We start from the raw sequence: 17162 nt of genomic DNA, 5'->3' as shown, positions 1-17162 counted from the left end.
TCAAACAAAATTACATGTATTTGGCCTCTTATCTACGTTGGTTGATAAAACATATAATAATAGGTGAGTACGCAATTTAACTGTGTGAAATGGTTTTAATTTGTAATTTATGTTAAATTATTATTGAGTACGAATGTAGTAAGTTTAATAGTTTGCTCCATTCCTCTCTCTCTAAGTATTTAATAGTTTGTCTAAATTATTTCAATTTATTTGACTAAAATAGTGATATTAAGGAAAAATAACCAAAGATAAGCTATAAAAGTAAAATGTTTAAAGACTTAGTTTTCCGAGTTTTCTTTTCACTTTTTGATTAAAATTGAAATATTCGGTTTCAACCTTTTATCTATATTATATCAAATTTTTTAATTTATTAAACTTTAAATTGATTGGTTTTGCCATGCCAATCGGCAACAGCAGCGTACCTTTTCAACTCAATCATCACCACATTATTGCACGCAACCCACTTCAGTTTAGTAACGGCGTTCTCGGTTCAAAGCAAATAACCGGTTCAGCGAAACTTGAACCGCTGGCCTCCTTCATTATTGAACCCACGTGTCTCAAATGCTGAAGCAATTAATAGTAGTGAACAGTAAACCAATAATTATTAATGGTAGCGCTCTCATAAAATATTAATACTAAAACAAAAAAGACACAGCACAAGAGGCACGGCTTGTGATTTCAAACGAAAAAAGCAACATCGTGGGCCCCGCATGTTGCGGTGTCACCGACGTCGCACGACACGTGCCCCATTTGTTTATAAGTCAATGCTTCCTGAGCTCCAATTACCCATACCATAGCCCCATGCAAATCATACTATTACTTATCCATTACAGGTGTCCGGGACACGTGTCATTCGCACGTGTTCCGGCGTGCCGTCTCCGGTCACCTCGCCAGAATCTTGGACTCACTGTCGGGATATCTGAAACCTAATTTTCCCTTCCTCCTCAGTCTTTCCTTCCCAAAGATTTCCTCTCACTGCAATTCTTTTTTCTTTATTATTTATATTTCTGTAAGCATCACAAACACTCAGCATACGATTGAAAAGTAAAGTTTGTATACAAAATGTGATAGTGCTAATATTTTGTTTACGAGAAGTTGCTCTACCCAAAGAATATTGAATATTATGTTAAGCATGCAGCTGAAAAAAGACATGTACAGTCTTAGTGTTTTGGCTCTTCTGGCTATTGTATAGTATCTGCTTGCTGAAGTGTTGGAGTGATATGGTTGTTTTTAATTCAGCACTTTTTTCTTAAAGTAACATCTAATCTATAGAGGGAAAGCTGACATGCATACCATAGCAATAATAGAAACTCCATATAACTTAAAAAATAGATATGACGTTGGTACTTGCTAATAAAGTCAAAGCTAGATCAATTAAGAAATTTAAACAGTCAATCAATAATAAAAATTAGGAAAATGTTACAGGGATCAACACCACGGATCCGTATCAAGGTATCCCAGAAAAACAATTTGGGGGGCATGTGATAAAATCAATCAACTTTTTGGCTGATTTAATTAATCGCTGATGATCTGTGTATCTGATCACATTACATGAACTCATTCACATCTAAAATATCTGGGATTTCAAATTTCAACATGCTGCCACTGTCATAGCTCTGGTCTCTCTCGTCTTCTGTGTTGCTCCCGTTGATGATCGTGGAGTTTGAATTTAAGGGTGTGGGGCTTGACGAAGGCGTGGATAGAACTGAAGCGAAGCTGAAGTTCTGATGGCTGTTATTGGAATGGAAAGTTGAAGGTTCGGACAAGGGAGGATACACGAGATCTTGAGCATCACAACTATAATAATTATAGCTTGATAATTGAGGGACATAGTCATCTGTTAAAGTGCTTAAAGCAACCCCATCTTTGTGCCAATCACTTATTATCTGATCATCATGGGAATGTTGTTGGTAAGTGAAGTCTGTGAAACTTGATGATGGATACGGGTCCACATTATGGGGCTCAACCAACTGTGGTTGAGAGAGAGGCAATGAAACACAAGGGGTGCCGAACACGGGGGTGCTGCATGCAGGCACCTCTTGAACTGGATCTTGAAATTGTGCCAAGTGTGGAACATGATTCTGAACCTGTGGATCGCAAAGCTGGTTCTGTTGACCCTTTGGAGCACAGATTTCAAGGTGTTTGTGTTGCTGTGAGGAGGAGAAGAGTGAAGAAGCCAACCTTAAAAGCTCGGGGTTCACCATAGAAGGCTGCATGCCAAGGAGCATTTGTGATGAACCGTAGAAAGATGCGTTTAGAATGGAAGAGATGTCCAATAGATCAAGTCGAGGACTGTGTGTGACAGGGTCGATTCCCATCCTCAGAAGCCTTTTTCTAATGTGTGTGTTCCAATAGTTCTTGATTTCATTGTCTGTTCTTCCGGGTAAGCGAGAAGCAATTGCAGACCACCTACACAATAAGAAACGTTATAAAATATTTAAGGAACAGTAAGCGTTGTTTGTCTCTTATTAAATAATTTTGAGTAAAAACTCAGAGAAGAGACAAGAACTGACTTGTTGCCAAGAATGCTATGTAGCTGAATTATGGTCTCTTCCTCCTCAAACGAAAACCGACCTCGCTTTATGTCTGGTCGGAGATAGTTTGTCCAACGAAGACGGCAACTCTTTCCACATCTCTGCAACCCTATTCAATAAATAACACCAAACTCGTCAGTTGAAACTCACATAATTAAATTAAAAAAAAAACATTTATTTAAATGCAGTTTTTTTATTTTGTTTAATTCGGTGAGATACCAGCATTCTTTGGGAGTGTCCTCCAGTTGCCATATCCATGTTTCTGAATGTAATCAAGGAGTTTCTGATCCTCCTCAGAGGTCCATGGTCCTTTCTTGAGGCCATTCTTTTCGCAACAAGGTGATCTCCCCATTTTAGAAGGTGAATGGTTGAAGGTGACGACGAGAGACAGAGGAGGAAATATATGAGACGTGAGAGAATAGGGAAAGAGAGAGGGAGGAAAAAACAGAGTTATGATAGTAGGGTCCGTAGTGGGACGTAGTAGTAGTTTTGTGGTATAAATAGAAAGAAAGTGAAGATTAAGAAACAAGGGAAGTCAAATTGATTCGGTGCCGTCCTCCTGTTATCCCTCTGGGCATTGGCTACGTGTCTCATCTAATCTATGAATTTCTTTTCCCTATTCTTAATGTTATTACAGAAAAAACCATTCCGATTATATCACTACGTTAATCTATTTCTACGTAGGTTTGAGGTTGAAGTTGGAGTTTAATTACGTCAACTTCTTACTTATACTATAATTTAAACTGGATTAGCATGAAATGACAAGGAAGAAAGTAAACAGATTTGTGTGTTTGTGAATGTAAAATTGTATTAAAAAAGTGATTAAGATTAAGATTGAGTGAAGTGTGAAGGCATATGATTTTCCGGGAGTGTGACTCCCGAAAGTTTCTGGATTGATATTAGCTGTAATGAAAAGGAGACGCCACGTGTCTCTCTCTCTCTCTTTGTGTCTGTATTATTACAGTTCAGGAGTAGACGGCGTTGGTTTTGTTGTTTTATCCATGCATACACATACCTTTTCTTTTCTTCCTTTTCCCTGAAGCAAGCCTTTTATGTTGAATGCTATGCTTAGCTTATCTGGAAAACACATACACACATACATATTAATTGGTTTTCTATTCACCATTTTCACCTCTAGCTGCAAACCATGACCTGCATCACTTACTTCTATATCATTGGCTAAAGTGCTTATTTGCTCTTTGTGCAACTTCTTCTCTCTATAAAATTCATCTTTTTTTTTTGTTATCACATAATATGGGTCGGTTTATTTCTCTTTATTTAAAAAAAAAAACGTGTTTTGATAAAATAAGCTTATTTTATTTTTTTTGTTTATGCAATTTTAAAAAAATTGGTAAAATATTATTATGTGAAGTGGAAGTTATTACAAATACGAGAAATACGCATATATCTCACTCGCTTTCATTGCATCGTGCCTTTCATGAACATATGTTTGAATTTAAAACAATTATTCATTAAATAGATTGAAAAGTTTTGACATATATATAGTCTTATAGTTATAATTCTCAGACAACAATATCTCAAAAAACTTATTAAAAATTAAAAAAAAAAGGAGAAATAAAAATGAAAGTAATTTGATGAAACATGTACTGTTATAATCAGCATCTTAAATGTGTGGACATAATAAATGCAAAGAAGGTTGAGGATGAGCATTTAATAGACACCGTGGCAATAATAGAGTTCGGTGTTGCCTTAATTTAAAATACTATATACTCCTCCCAAACATTTATTAGGCATGATATGGGATAAGAGCTATTTTATTATTTTAAATTATTCTGGAAAAGCAACTTCTTTTATTATTTTCTTCTGTTTTTATTATATATATATATTACACCTCTTATCACCCACCCTCCGTAATACGTCATCGTTCTGATACGGTTCCCTCTGAAAATCATATTTAAGATTTTATTTATTTATTTATTTGGTGATCAATTGTAAGAAAATCGGGTGAAGAACACTATTAATTTGCTTATTTTCTCCTTTGTTGTCAAAGTGAACTTTGAAAAGTTTATTGACTTCTGTTTATGGTAGTGGCACTCTTTCTAATCCAAACTACTAATTTCAATTCATTTCAGTTTCTCAGCTGCTGAAGCTGTTTAGGTCACATGCAAAGCTTACTTTTTTATGATAAGAGAGGTCATCTTTGACAGTAGCTGCATTTTTCATCCCAACAAGACTATAACTATTATAGCTCAATTATTGATTATGATTTAAAAAAACGCAAGAAAAGTATCAATTCGTTAATATGCATCTCCTATATCATATTATTGCATTTATTTTATAGGGTAAGTTGGAAAGATGTCTTAAAAAAATTTGTACTATATGTGATAAAAGATATTTAAGGCCCTAGATGTAGTAAGTTTTTATGATATCATAAGATAAAAAAGTTTGGTCAAATATATGTTGGCTGACCAAAATTCTTTACTCTTTTAAATATATTTTCATCATCTGTGTTTAAATGTACTCGATTCTTATATATAGTCTTGCATCAAGACAATTTGGTAGAATACATATCAGCAATCATAATCAGTAACTAAAAAATGTTGACTGAGTTGGTTAGTTTAAAAGTATATAAAGATATAATTAAGCATATAAATTAATCAAATCAAGGTAATTAATCACTTGGATCAAATCTATCTAAGTAAAAAGCCCATAAACGTAATATAAATATGATGTATTTGATTGATTTGAACATCAAAGTATCCTTTACAAATACAACTTTTGTTTAATCGAAAAGAATAAATATTTATGAAATATTCTTAAAATGTTTGAAATATTTGCAAAATATATTTGAGTCCGTATAAATAAATTATAAAGAAAGTTATTATCTCTATCGAATATATGTGTGGGACGTAAACCTACGATTGGCTAAAGTTTAATATTTTATTATTATTATTATTATTATTGTATTGAATCTCCTTGACAAGAGACAACTACCATTCACGAACAAAGAGTTCAAGAGTTCCCTATGTTGAAACATACAATAAAACTCTGCAAGTGAAAAAGAAAAGACCTTTACCTTTTTTTTAAAAAAAAAGTCTATTTAACAGATTTAGCAAAACGGTCATGGTTTTTTAAATAGAGTTTTGAGTCCCTCAAAAGATTATTTTAATTTCAATCTTAAAATTTATGTTGATTTTATAATATAAAAAACTTACATTTCTACTATTCCAAATAAATAATAAAAATTTAAAAGACACTGTATTATAAGTTTACTAATGACATCAAAAAGAAATTGGAATGATAATGGTAAAATAACTCCAAATTACTCACTCTCTCAGTGGCTTAAAACAAAACAGTTTGCAAAAGTTGTTTATCTAATGATTGAGGCAAGTGACGTAAGATTTGGTAACAGTGTCGTCAAAGAAATATGAGATCAAATTTCCGTAAGTGGAAACACATCCCTCAGCACAAAATTTAATATAAGAAAATGTCTTTTTTAACAATTTTTTTGACAAATTTTTTTGATAATTTTTTTTAATAATAAATTATGTAATAATATATGATTGATTAATTTCAAATATATAAATTAATAAAATAATGACATATAATTTAATCTGTTATTAAAAAATTATTAAAAAATATTGTTAAAATATTATGTCCCTCGTCTATTTACATGCCATGAATTTTATGAGATAAGGTTGATTATCTTATAAATAGATATAAGGTTTATTTTATAAGTGTCGGTATCAAGTAATAGAATTTTTTTTAAATGAAAATCATAAAATTAATGAATATTGTAATTATTGTAGAAAATGTGAGAAAATTAATGAATATTAAAAAAATTATTGTAGAAAATGTGAGAAAATTTCAATCATATGTTAACAATATTTTTAATATGGGCAGCATGTTTACTCTTTTCATCACATTCTCCTCTTTCACCTAATACACGTTAAATATATATAAAATTGATGTTGTTCGTACATGTTTGCTGGAAAGAAAAATGACGATGAACAAAATGGTGAGATAGATATTGATAGTTTTGTTTTTAGTCATAGTTTTCAAGATGCATGAATGGAAAAGATTGTAAGGTGTGAAATTACCATTGGTTACTTTGGTCTCACCCAACTCTGCCTAATGCGAACAAGCTACAAAGTCAAACGTTAATTTAATCTTCCACTCAGATTTTCTCCCATCATTTGTTTCCCTTTATGTTTTCTTTAACATTTCTCCAATCACACAGCCACCATTTTTTTAAACCTAACGCTTCTCTTTTTGGCAACAGTTGAGAAAATGTTCAAACTTTCGTATTAAACTATTCTTAAAAATCTCACAGTGTGGGAGCCATTGCTAAACTATGCATATGTTTATTAATTCAAACCTAACTTCTCTGCAATCTACAAAAGATTATGATACGTCGATCAAGTTTTCGTGCTTCACGACATGCAACGAAATCATCGCATAGTTTATTATTAAACGCATCAAATTTATATGGTTCCCTATTTGTGGCACGCATAGACATATATGGTTATTTAATTTGAGGATCCGCAAGAAGGTGTCCACGTGTAGAGAAGAAGTATTCGTGTACAGAAATTTGGTGACTGCTGTCTGAGAATTTGCTAATTATTTGTTATGAGCTGTTCAATAGCTTCAACAAACTTTGATAATTATTTCTTGGTTTGAAAGGCATTATTTGCAGATACGAGATCCGAAGCTTGCGCAAATAAATAGGTAGCACTAATATTTTAAGGTAATGAGTAAGATTTTTTAATTAGCATAGGAAGCTAGGAGGTTCTTAAATAATTGATTAGGATGGAATATGATTGGCAGAAGATAAGCAGGCAGTGGTGAGAAAATGGTAGTATGCTAGATTGCTACTTCAATTTAGGTTTAATCATTCAGGAGGTCCTTATTTTGAAAGAGAATCTTAATTTTATCCTGTTCTTTTTTGTTTTCTCAATTGGGTCCTAATTTTGTGAAAATTACAACAATTAGGCCCCTACCGTTAAATTGAATCCAACAACGTTAGTGTGTGGTTGACGTGGCAGAAGATAAGCAGTGGTGAGAAAATGGTAGCATGCTAGATTGCTACTTCAGTTTATAATAAATAACACCTGGATGAAGCTCCAGAACTTTCCTGCATGGATTAGGGTTTTTAATATATGAAAGCTTCTACATTAGTGAAATAGGTAGCATTAGTGAATGCTTGAAGATAAAATAATTGTTAGAAAGTTTTTACGTCCACTAAATATGATACTAATTTATAGTATGTAAAAAATATGTAAAAACTTCATTTTTAATATCAATTTTATAGAATTAAGTTAAATTTAAAATTGATTTTTTAATATAATATCATAATAATAAATATAATTTATTATAATAATATGTTATTTCACTGTTAATAATGTTTAGTTCTATATTCAATTTTATATATAAGTATCTACAAATCTTTCATGTCTAACAAGTGAAATGACACTACACTTTAACTCAACGCCACAGATTTTGAAAGAAAATTGTACGTAGCTCATTCATCCCTTCTGGTCAAACATGTATACTATATATAGGTAATAAATAGCACAGTTTGTATTCTATATAGGTAACATCCTTGGTTAGGTGCATATAAAGCATTGCAATGCTTAGGTAAAACACTTCTGGTCAATTTTGGGGTGGAAACCAGAAGATTTAAGTAAGTGATAACTAGTTAATATATTGATATACAAGATTAAATAATTTAATCGTGATCGAACGAATATTAATAAAATAATTAAAAGTAATAACTATAACTAAATCGTATACAAATATAATACTGTGCTTTTATAAACACTAAACTAAAAATAAAGCACTAACTTATGAACTTTTGATTTTTAAGACATACACAACTATCTAGATCAAATATAATAATACAATAACAAATTTACATATAAAATTGAAAGAAAATTATATATAGTATAGATTTTTTTACTGTGAGTATATCTCAATCATAGACAAATGGATTGTGTTCTTTTGTCAACTTTTTTTGCTGGTTTTCTGATTTTTCTTTATCAATTTTTCTGAAAGCTAACTTTTTTATTTATTTGGACGACATATTGGACTTATTCAATGATTTTTTCGAGTTAAAAATCATACTTTGAGGTAACATAGTTGTTATTACTGAGATTTGACGTGTTAATACTATTATCAACCGTATTGTTAGTTAGTGCATAGGAGTTTTTTAATAAAAAAAATTGTTGAAGATTTTCTAAGTAAAATTTCAAAGAGAGATGAATCATAATAGATAAACATAAAAAAATATATTTTTTTAGCCAAAATTTTCCTCATATATTTTTTATTAATTTCCTTACAATAATCCTAAAAGTATACCACTAATATATTATCAGAATACATCATTTCTTTATGTAACATTCCAGAAATATAGCACACAACTATATACAGGTGTTAACATTTAATAATATAATAGAACAGTTACTACAATATTAAAGTCAAACTTACAGTTATTACAAAAATAACCATAAAATTTTTCGAACTTTACAAGAGCTTCCTATACTACTATCGAACGTTCATTATATAACCGAACGATTATATTTACAGAACAAAATAGTGAACGGTCGTTTCACTAAAACTATTTATACTATATGACCGAACGGTCATCTCCTATTCAGCAGGAGTCTCACCGTCCAGCTCCTATTCCAACGTGAGCCCTTTCCCTTCTGCTCACATCCAACAAGGATGATCATTACAATAGAAAACTGAACGAAAACGTGGATAAAAACATAAAATAAGGGTAAGCTACTATAATTCAATTAAGCATACATTCGTACGTGAAATAAAACTACAAATCATTACAGACCGAACGCTATAGCATACAAGAACCAACGTAGATATCACACATAACTTGAATATCATAATTCACGTACGACTGACACTTGACTTGACCATCCGGATTGTATGAATACGTAGCTTGAAGTCGTTCGTGCACTCGGGTGGTGGAGTAACTGGAAAACCATCAGCTGCCACCCGAGGTTAGTCCGTTATAACTCACCCAAGAACCTATGGGCTAGGCCTCCCGCCATTCTCACACAATGACTTACTCATCTCTACTTGAGAACTGGTAATCATCAGAATATCAGGATGAACTCCGTGAATTTCACTATCCGTATTCATATTTTACCACCACATTATCCTTACACTGAGGCATTCCTCCCCGGAATTCTCTTCCACATTACTTGAAACATAAACTTTTGCTTGAATACCAATAATATTTCCCATACATAATAGATCATTGCTGTAATAAACAACCAGCACCAAGCCATAACATCAGCATTGAAAGATCAAACAACATTTCACATAAGAAGATCGAACGCTCAAATAACACCACCCTTAGTTACCAACAAACGGAAAGGATCTAAACAACAGACGAATATAATCGAACGTTTATTTAATAGATATGACTTTGACATGAGCCGAACACAGCTTAAGAATAGAACACTCTAATTAAACCAAATACTTAATATAAGACCGAACCATATTTAACTATCATCAATACTCGAACGAACGATATTTCAATATCCTCAAAGTAATAACGAACGATATCTACTATACTCAAAACAAGAACGAACGATATTTCACTATTTGACAAAACCGAACGCTTAGAGCTTATATCGAACACTTATAACTACTGATCCTTGGTGTAAGACCGAACGGTATTTTACTTATTTTACAAAACCGAACGTTAAGACATTTTAGCGGAAATACCCATAAACTTGTATCTGATCATAAACGAACGTAATTTAAGCCTAGTCTAAGTACGAAGTCTACTAATAATAATATATGAGCTATCACAAACTAAAATACCTAATCCAATAAGACTGATTATAAAGGTATATAACCATCAACACGTGATATATTAATCACTTCCTATAAACCGAACGATTATACTCTGGTAAGGCTAAAATGCTAACTCTATTAATAACTTATTCCCTGACCATAACCGAACGGTTGAGACCGAACACTCAACTATTCTACATAATTTTGCAGAATCCTTATAGACTTATACAGAACCACCCAAAACCCAGAAACATGCATTTCATACACTCATATACAAATCATGAATCAATTCATTCCATACATACACAAAATCATCACATGCATAATTAAATTTAATAGCTTCCCTTACCTCTTAACAGACCGATCGCTCACAATACAAACTTTGCACCACGACCAAAAGACCAGAAACGTGATCAGAACCTTAAAAGAAGAAGATAAACACATACAACAGAAACTTGGTTTGCATGTGCCCCAAACTAGACTTTATTAGAATCAGGAAGACCTACCAGTTCAAACCACTAAATGATCGGTTAAAAGGAGGATCCTTGCCACCAACAACCTTACATACACTCTGATGGATGATCAGATGGAAGAAAACGTGAGATTTAATGGAGGAAAAGATGATAATTTTAAAGAGAAGTTAGAGAGAAGGAGGAGAAACGAGTTCAGAAGGTTTGGAGGAGAAGATTGTATGCAGAAAGTGGAATCGGCTTTTGAAATTTTAGCTTATATATTCCCTCAAAAATCCGATCGTCCACTCTCTATAACCACCTGTCTTCCACTTGGTTCTGACAATTTCTGAAAAAAAAATATTCGACCTTTTTAAATCAATAAAAAAAAATTGATCTTTATGAATAAAATTATATGAGAGAACTATGTATATTTTTTTTATAAATCCTATATATATTTCTTAATAAAATATTGTGTATTTATATGATTTTTCAATTCTATAGGATTTATTATAAAAACTAATAATATTAATAAATATAATAACTTAATATGTTAAATTAGTATAATAATAAGAATAACCCAATATCTTACCTGATTAATCACATATTTATTGATATATGATATTAAAATAAATTAAAACGTAATTAAATTACTAAAATTTAATCACATATTTTCTTAATATATGATAATTACACTAACCAATATCTTTTAAAATATTAATTATTTAACTACTTTAGATTAATAATATCAAATGAGTTTTGTTGGATCATATTCTTGATATATTTGTTGAGTCAATTACATTCAATAGTCAAAATAAAGTATCCTGGGTCAAATATAAATTTTATACATTAATCAACAACAAAAAATTACAAGGAGGTTTAAAATAATTATTGTAAAAATGAATAAATTTATCACAGCTTTACGAAAAATCAATGTAAAAAATTCTAACAACATCAGTACACGTACAATTTTCATATAAATCATTTCAGAAATAATTGGGATGAACAATTCCCCAAACATCAAACTCCTGCAGTCTGATAGATAATCTGCAAAACCTGGTTATGTATATGGCCGTTGGTGACAAGGATACCGTCGGAAGGATATATAATCCGCCGGCCATCACGATCCGCTGCCAGATCTATTTCACTGCCGTTCCAGTCTGTTACCTGATCAAATTTGAAAAAATTGAATATTATCATCAAATGAGAAATAGAGAAAAGGTGATGCATTAAAGGGTCAAAATATGAAAATCGTATACAAGTGCCTGTGAATTATAAATTTGCTAAATAACTTTTAAGGCATTTCATAAAATCCAAAGCTGGAAAATGTAATAAGATTAAGAGTAAAAGATTTCGAGTTCGACGGCTGGGTTCAAGCACCACACCACATTATCAATAAGATAATTAATTCTTTCAATAAGAAATCAACAATGCCATGCATCAAATACCAATGAACGCCTTTTAAATTAGATGAAAAGGGAAATATATGTAAATTACCTGCCATCATTTATACGGGGCACAACAATCATCTAGAGTAGTAATAGTTCTCAGGGTAAATATTTGGCAGAAATTATTATGCATGACTTTAACTTGCATGTCTAAAAGGGAAATAAATGAGCAAGAAATTATTATAGTCTCACATCCTACATGCATAAATGAAAAGGTTAAAGGACAGAGAGAAAGAATATGAAGCTAGGAAGGCTGCCTTCATTAATGAAACGAGTTGCAATTAACAGAAATCCATTGAGTTGGATGTAGCTAAACTAGAACTTATGTAACTTCCTAGTTAAAGTTTCAGCTTTTATTCCTTTATATATTTTTTCTGCGTATAACGCTTGTATGAGATTGACCACCTTGCACTTATTCTTTTGGGAGTTAATAATTGACATCTTTAAACTTGGAATCCGGAAAGATCACCTAATACTAAGGATACGTTAATCTTAATTAGACATTTTAAATCTTTGATCTATAAAGTTGATTACTTAATTTAAATTTACAAGGACTTGTGACTACTAGTGATTTAGGTTCATTAGCTTGAAGAATTAAGATTTGGATAATTGTGTGAGCGGATGATATAATTTAAATATAAATAGATGGATAATTGATGGATTGCAGGAGGGATAGTTTACTAAGTTCCAACTCTGACTTCTCACCCATTTTTCACGACTCCATACCTTGCCCACCAGTTGTTCCATAAAATCACAAATTTTTTTATTTCAATTATTATTCATAGCAACTTATTTTCTCTCAAACTTGAATACACATACTTCCTTTTACACAACTACCGCACTGACGAAAAATCCTTAATAATGCTATTCCGAAATCATAATCAAAGCATAAATAAAAAGGCATGAACACTCCAGGACTTTTGAGAGGTCTAGGTCTCTCCCAATCCCTGTACAAATTCCCACACAACCACTGAGGGATTCAAATATTGAGTAGTGGTGACAAAATTCATATATAAATTTAATTTGTAGCATTAAAAAGTGCAAAGACTGAAAGTTGAAATTGATTAAAATAAAAATGGAAGCACAATGAAAAAGTTTTTCTATTAACAAAGTTTTGATTTTTAATATTTTTTTAAACTTAATCTACATCTGTTTTAAAAAGAAGCATATAAAAAATATAAAAGTGCGATTCAAATTTAAAAGTTAAAGGGAATCAAGAAAAACAGATAAAAAAAATACAATGATGAAACATACAAGAAAATGTGGAAATCAATCCTAATAGATCATCTAAGACACTCTAACATATACGATGATGATATTAAGAAATGTTTTTCATTTATTTTAGCAAACAAAAATGATAGGGAAAAGAAATACCTTTCCCCCTGCTTCGTGAACGCATATAATGCCAGCTGCATGATCCCAGGCCTACACAAGACCATATAAAAAATGTATCACTGAATAAATTATCCGACCAGCTACAAACCTAAAAATTTATAGGATACCATTATAACGGGCTTCTGCTTTGCTCGAAGAATGAAAATAGATGCTCTGCCAGAGGCCACCATCAAATACTTGCATAAGCTGCATTGGTCCACAACAAATCAAGAAATGGGCAATTGAAACAAAGAAAGGGTGAAAAATCAATAAATCTAACAAATATTGCCAATTTAACTCCATCAGATGATTCTATCAACAAATTACAATATAGTAATCACAGTTAAATGAATTAGTAATTACTAATCAGAGCAACAACTCCTCTGTTCAGCCCTCAGATATAAGATATTAACAAAGAGTTCCTTTCAAAAGCACACTGCAAAAATTTAACTTAAAAAAACCTCACGAAATTTAAGCAGTAAAAATAGAATAAGAAATAACACAAGTTAACAATTGCTTTAGATTTTACCAGCTACTCTACGCATCACTACTGCATAGAAACATCAATAGTTAAAGAAGTTTTGATTGCATGTAATCAAGTAAAAAGTATATGGATAATATTGCTGAGACCTTCCACAACATGCCCGCAAAAGATGGATTTGGTTGCTGCCTACGTTATCAGCATCGCTTGCTGCCTTAAATAAAGGAGACAGTGGCAGTGCTTCCCATTTTTCACTGTCTGAAATACAAAAGCGTGCTTTATGTATTACATCAGACCCATCAACAAAACATCTGGTCCACACATCAGGTGATTTCAGTTGGCTATTCAAACTTTTCCTCCATGTTCCACAGCCTTTATGGGCAATCATTACAGTTCCTGATCCATTAAGAGAATCCCACTCCTCGTCAATCTCAGCAGAGGATTTCTCAGATAAATCTTCCTTCCAGGTAGGACAGCCCATAACACCAATGACAACCTCTCCCTCAACCACCAGAGCCAAACCAACCTGTATATTTTGGAAACTAGTTGGGTTAAGATAATATGAAAATTGGATAAACATGAGACACTGAACCAAATATCACTCAACAAAAATTCCTTATATAAAGATATACACATGCAGCTTATCTATACCAGTTACCTGAGATCAATGTGCACCACAATTCAAGCACTATCACAAGGTTAACTCTACAACAAAAGGCTATTCCAGATGGAAATCTATAGGATATGTCTCTCATGCATTATCAAAAAGAAACTCAAACAGTATAACCTACATTATAACTTACCACATAAAAGGCTTTGCCAGCCTTTAGAAAACCACGCGTGCCATCAATTGGGTCAAGCAGCTGCATTATTCAATGAATTTACCATAAGTTATAATAGGAAAAATCAAACACGAGAAGTAAATATATAAAAATTCCAATATCAACCTTTAAATAGATAAGGTCCCAGCGACCAACAGAAGTCAACTTGTAAAAGTATGTAATTTTCATAAAACAGAAAAAATAATTACCACCATTTTTTTATATTCAGGAACACAATGTGAACAAATGTGTCATACAACAACATAAAAAATGAAGTCATGGATCAAATTTTTAGGAAGATATCTGCATCACTTCACAGCATTTAATATAACTGCTTAGATTTGCCCACCCAATATGTGGCTGGCTTTGGTCCAAATATAAAAGCTTCCTTGCTTCCTCTATCAATTGCTTCTAGTACATCATCTTGTGTCAATGATTTACAGGTGGAGCTATCTGTAGCAGTTATTGCATCAAACACGGTACCTGCTAAATTTCTTGATCGCAAGAAAGCAGAGTCCTCCTCGGCCACCAAAGGTATAGAAGGGAACAACTTATCTAACTCTGTTTGAATAACCACATATGATAAAACAAAAAAATTTCAATACCATTAAAATAATTACTTCAGATAAATTATTTTCAAGGCTACATGCTAATTATAATACTACGCTAACTACATGAATGCAAGAAAACTATGTTGCAGCAAACTAGTGTTTACAAATACACTTTTGATGGATCACACGTTGTGTTTTTAATGGTATTCCAAACGGAAAAAATCGCACATTACCTTCAACTTGTTTAAAAAGTGTTTATCTAAAACTTGTTCCTAATGCCCTCGTTTCCGTGCAAATCCACTCATTGTGCGTGCAATGGGCCTTGCACACATCAGGAAAAAATTTAGTTCGTGTACTCAGCTTTTTTATACTACATCACATTGGCCAGAAATTATGAGCATCGATCAGATTTCATTGGCATTTTTCAAGTTTTACTGAGCTGAGTCCTTTAGAAAAAGATGTTCATCATATTGTTGTAATGTCCCTAGATAAAAGAGCAATTTATGTAGAACTGTAATAGACCATTTTAATCAAAATTCGTTACACTTACGCCACGGTGGTTTCATTATACAGCATCACAACTCAGAAATATGACTTTTTACACTGGACACAAAGTTAATACCCAAACTTATGAGAGCCTGAACTCCAAAATCTGCAACAGTCACCGGAGTCTGGTCATTTTTCTCAATAACCTTCCCATCAGTTGAGAACAAAGATGATTGCACCTGCAGAAGTCCACCAACACAAATCACATAGCATTCTTCAGTGCTATAAAAAGTAAACAATCAATTTGATTTCTCATCTCGTAGGACATCATATTAGTCGTAGGACATCATATTAGTACCTGTACTAAAGGAAATTATTGAGAGTGCTAGAAAATATATATCGATAATCAAATTAATCCAAATTTTAAAAAAATGTGTGACTAAAATATAATATCAACTTATATTTAGGAACTAAATAATAGTTTAGAGTTAAGTTCATGGACTTATTTGATATCTGTTGGAGATGAGACATAGAGTAGAAATAAGACATATATAAGTATACATAACTACAAACCTCATCTTATAAATTAGTTTTATAAGGTTGACTTATACTTAAAGCACACTCACATATCCCCTTACAAGTTAAAGTTACCATCTTAGAAATATCTTAAGACATATTTAACATTTGCATAGTTGAAGGGACCAATGTGACTGCTTACTGATGAAAAATAAATAATGCACATAAAATCTATTTTCGACAGAATCGGTTCTCATGATTCAGCAAGTACACACAAAAAGTAAGTCACAGAAGATTACATGGAGAGTGAAATTGCAAGCCTTCTGGACTACGTCAACAGCAGCTTCAAGTTCTTTGTAGTACTTAGCATTTTGGTGCGGGAGAGGAAGGGTTGCCCTAACGGATTGCAAAAATCGGAGTGAGGCAAATGGAGGATTTCAGAGGAAATGAAAGTTTGTCGTTTTGAGAAGAACAGAAGATACCTTACGCTGAAGCTGAATGTGGCAGAGCGACGACGGCGAGTGGCGGCAGCGTCAAAAAATGGGATGGCGGAGACTTGTGAACGCAGGATATCCATTGCCATCGATTCTCGCCGTTGAGGAGGGACGGATGATAAACGTGGATAAGGGGATGAATTGGTGATGAAAATGGAAATAAATTGTTTTTTTTTTTTATCAAAGCATAAGATATTTTATTTTAGCCTTTAAAAATAATAAATTA

At 32.3% G+C, this 17162-nt stretch overlaps 2 protein-coding genes across 2 annotated transcripts; both read right to left on the bottom strand.

Moving 5' to 3' along the window:
- Positions 1 to 1374: 1374 nt before the first annotated feature.
- LOC124831606 (transcription factor MYB102-like) lies at positions 1375 to 2991 on the bottom strand. Its single transcript, XM_047305651.2, has 3 exons — positions 2754 to 2991; positions 2514 to 2643; positions 1375 to 2409 (listed from the first exon to the last, which is right to left on the bottom strand). The coding sequence occupies exons 1-3, from the start codon at positions 2884 to 2886 to the stop codon at positions 1548 to 1550; spliced, it is 1125 nt and encodes a 374-aa protein (XP_047161607.1). The 5' UTR covers positions 2887 to 2991; the 3' UTR covers positions 1375 to 1547.
- An 8594-nt stretch (positions 2992 to 11585) lies between these two features.
- LOC124831607 (Inositol monophosphatase family protein) lies at positions 11586 to 17086 on the bottom strand. The gene is made up of 9 exons (XM_047305652.2): positions 16925 to 17086; positions 16742 to 16838; positions 16063 to 16165; positions 15239 to 15450; positions 14872 to 14931; positions 14218 to 14594; positions 13716 to 13794; positions 13588 to 13638; positions 11586 to 11932 (listed from the first exon to the last, which is right to left on the bottom strand). Exons 1-9 carry the CDS (start codon positions 17023 to 17025, stop codon positions 11786 to 11788), a joined length of 1227 nt encoding a protein of 408 aa, XP_047161608.1. The 5' UTR covers positions 17026 to 17086; the 3' UTR covers positions 11586 to 11785.
- Positions 17087 to 17162: the final 76 nt, after the last annotated feature.

This window comes from Vigna umbellata, chromosome 5, assembly GCF_029865625.1.
Source record: "Vigna umbellata cultivar VRB3 chromosome 5, Vumbellata_1.0, whole genome shotgun sequence".
Classification (NCBI taxonomy): Eukaryota; Viridiplantae; Streptophyta; class Magnoliopsida; order Fabales; family Fabaceae; genus Vigna; species Vigna umbellata.
The sequence above is the reverse complement of the archived record's forward strand: the minus strand, read 5'-3'. Positions and strand labels throughout refer to the sequence as shown.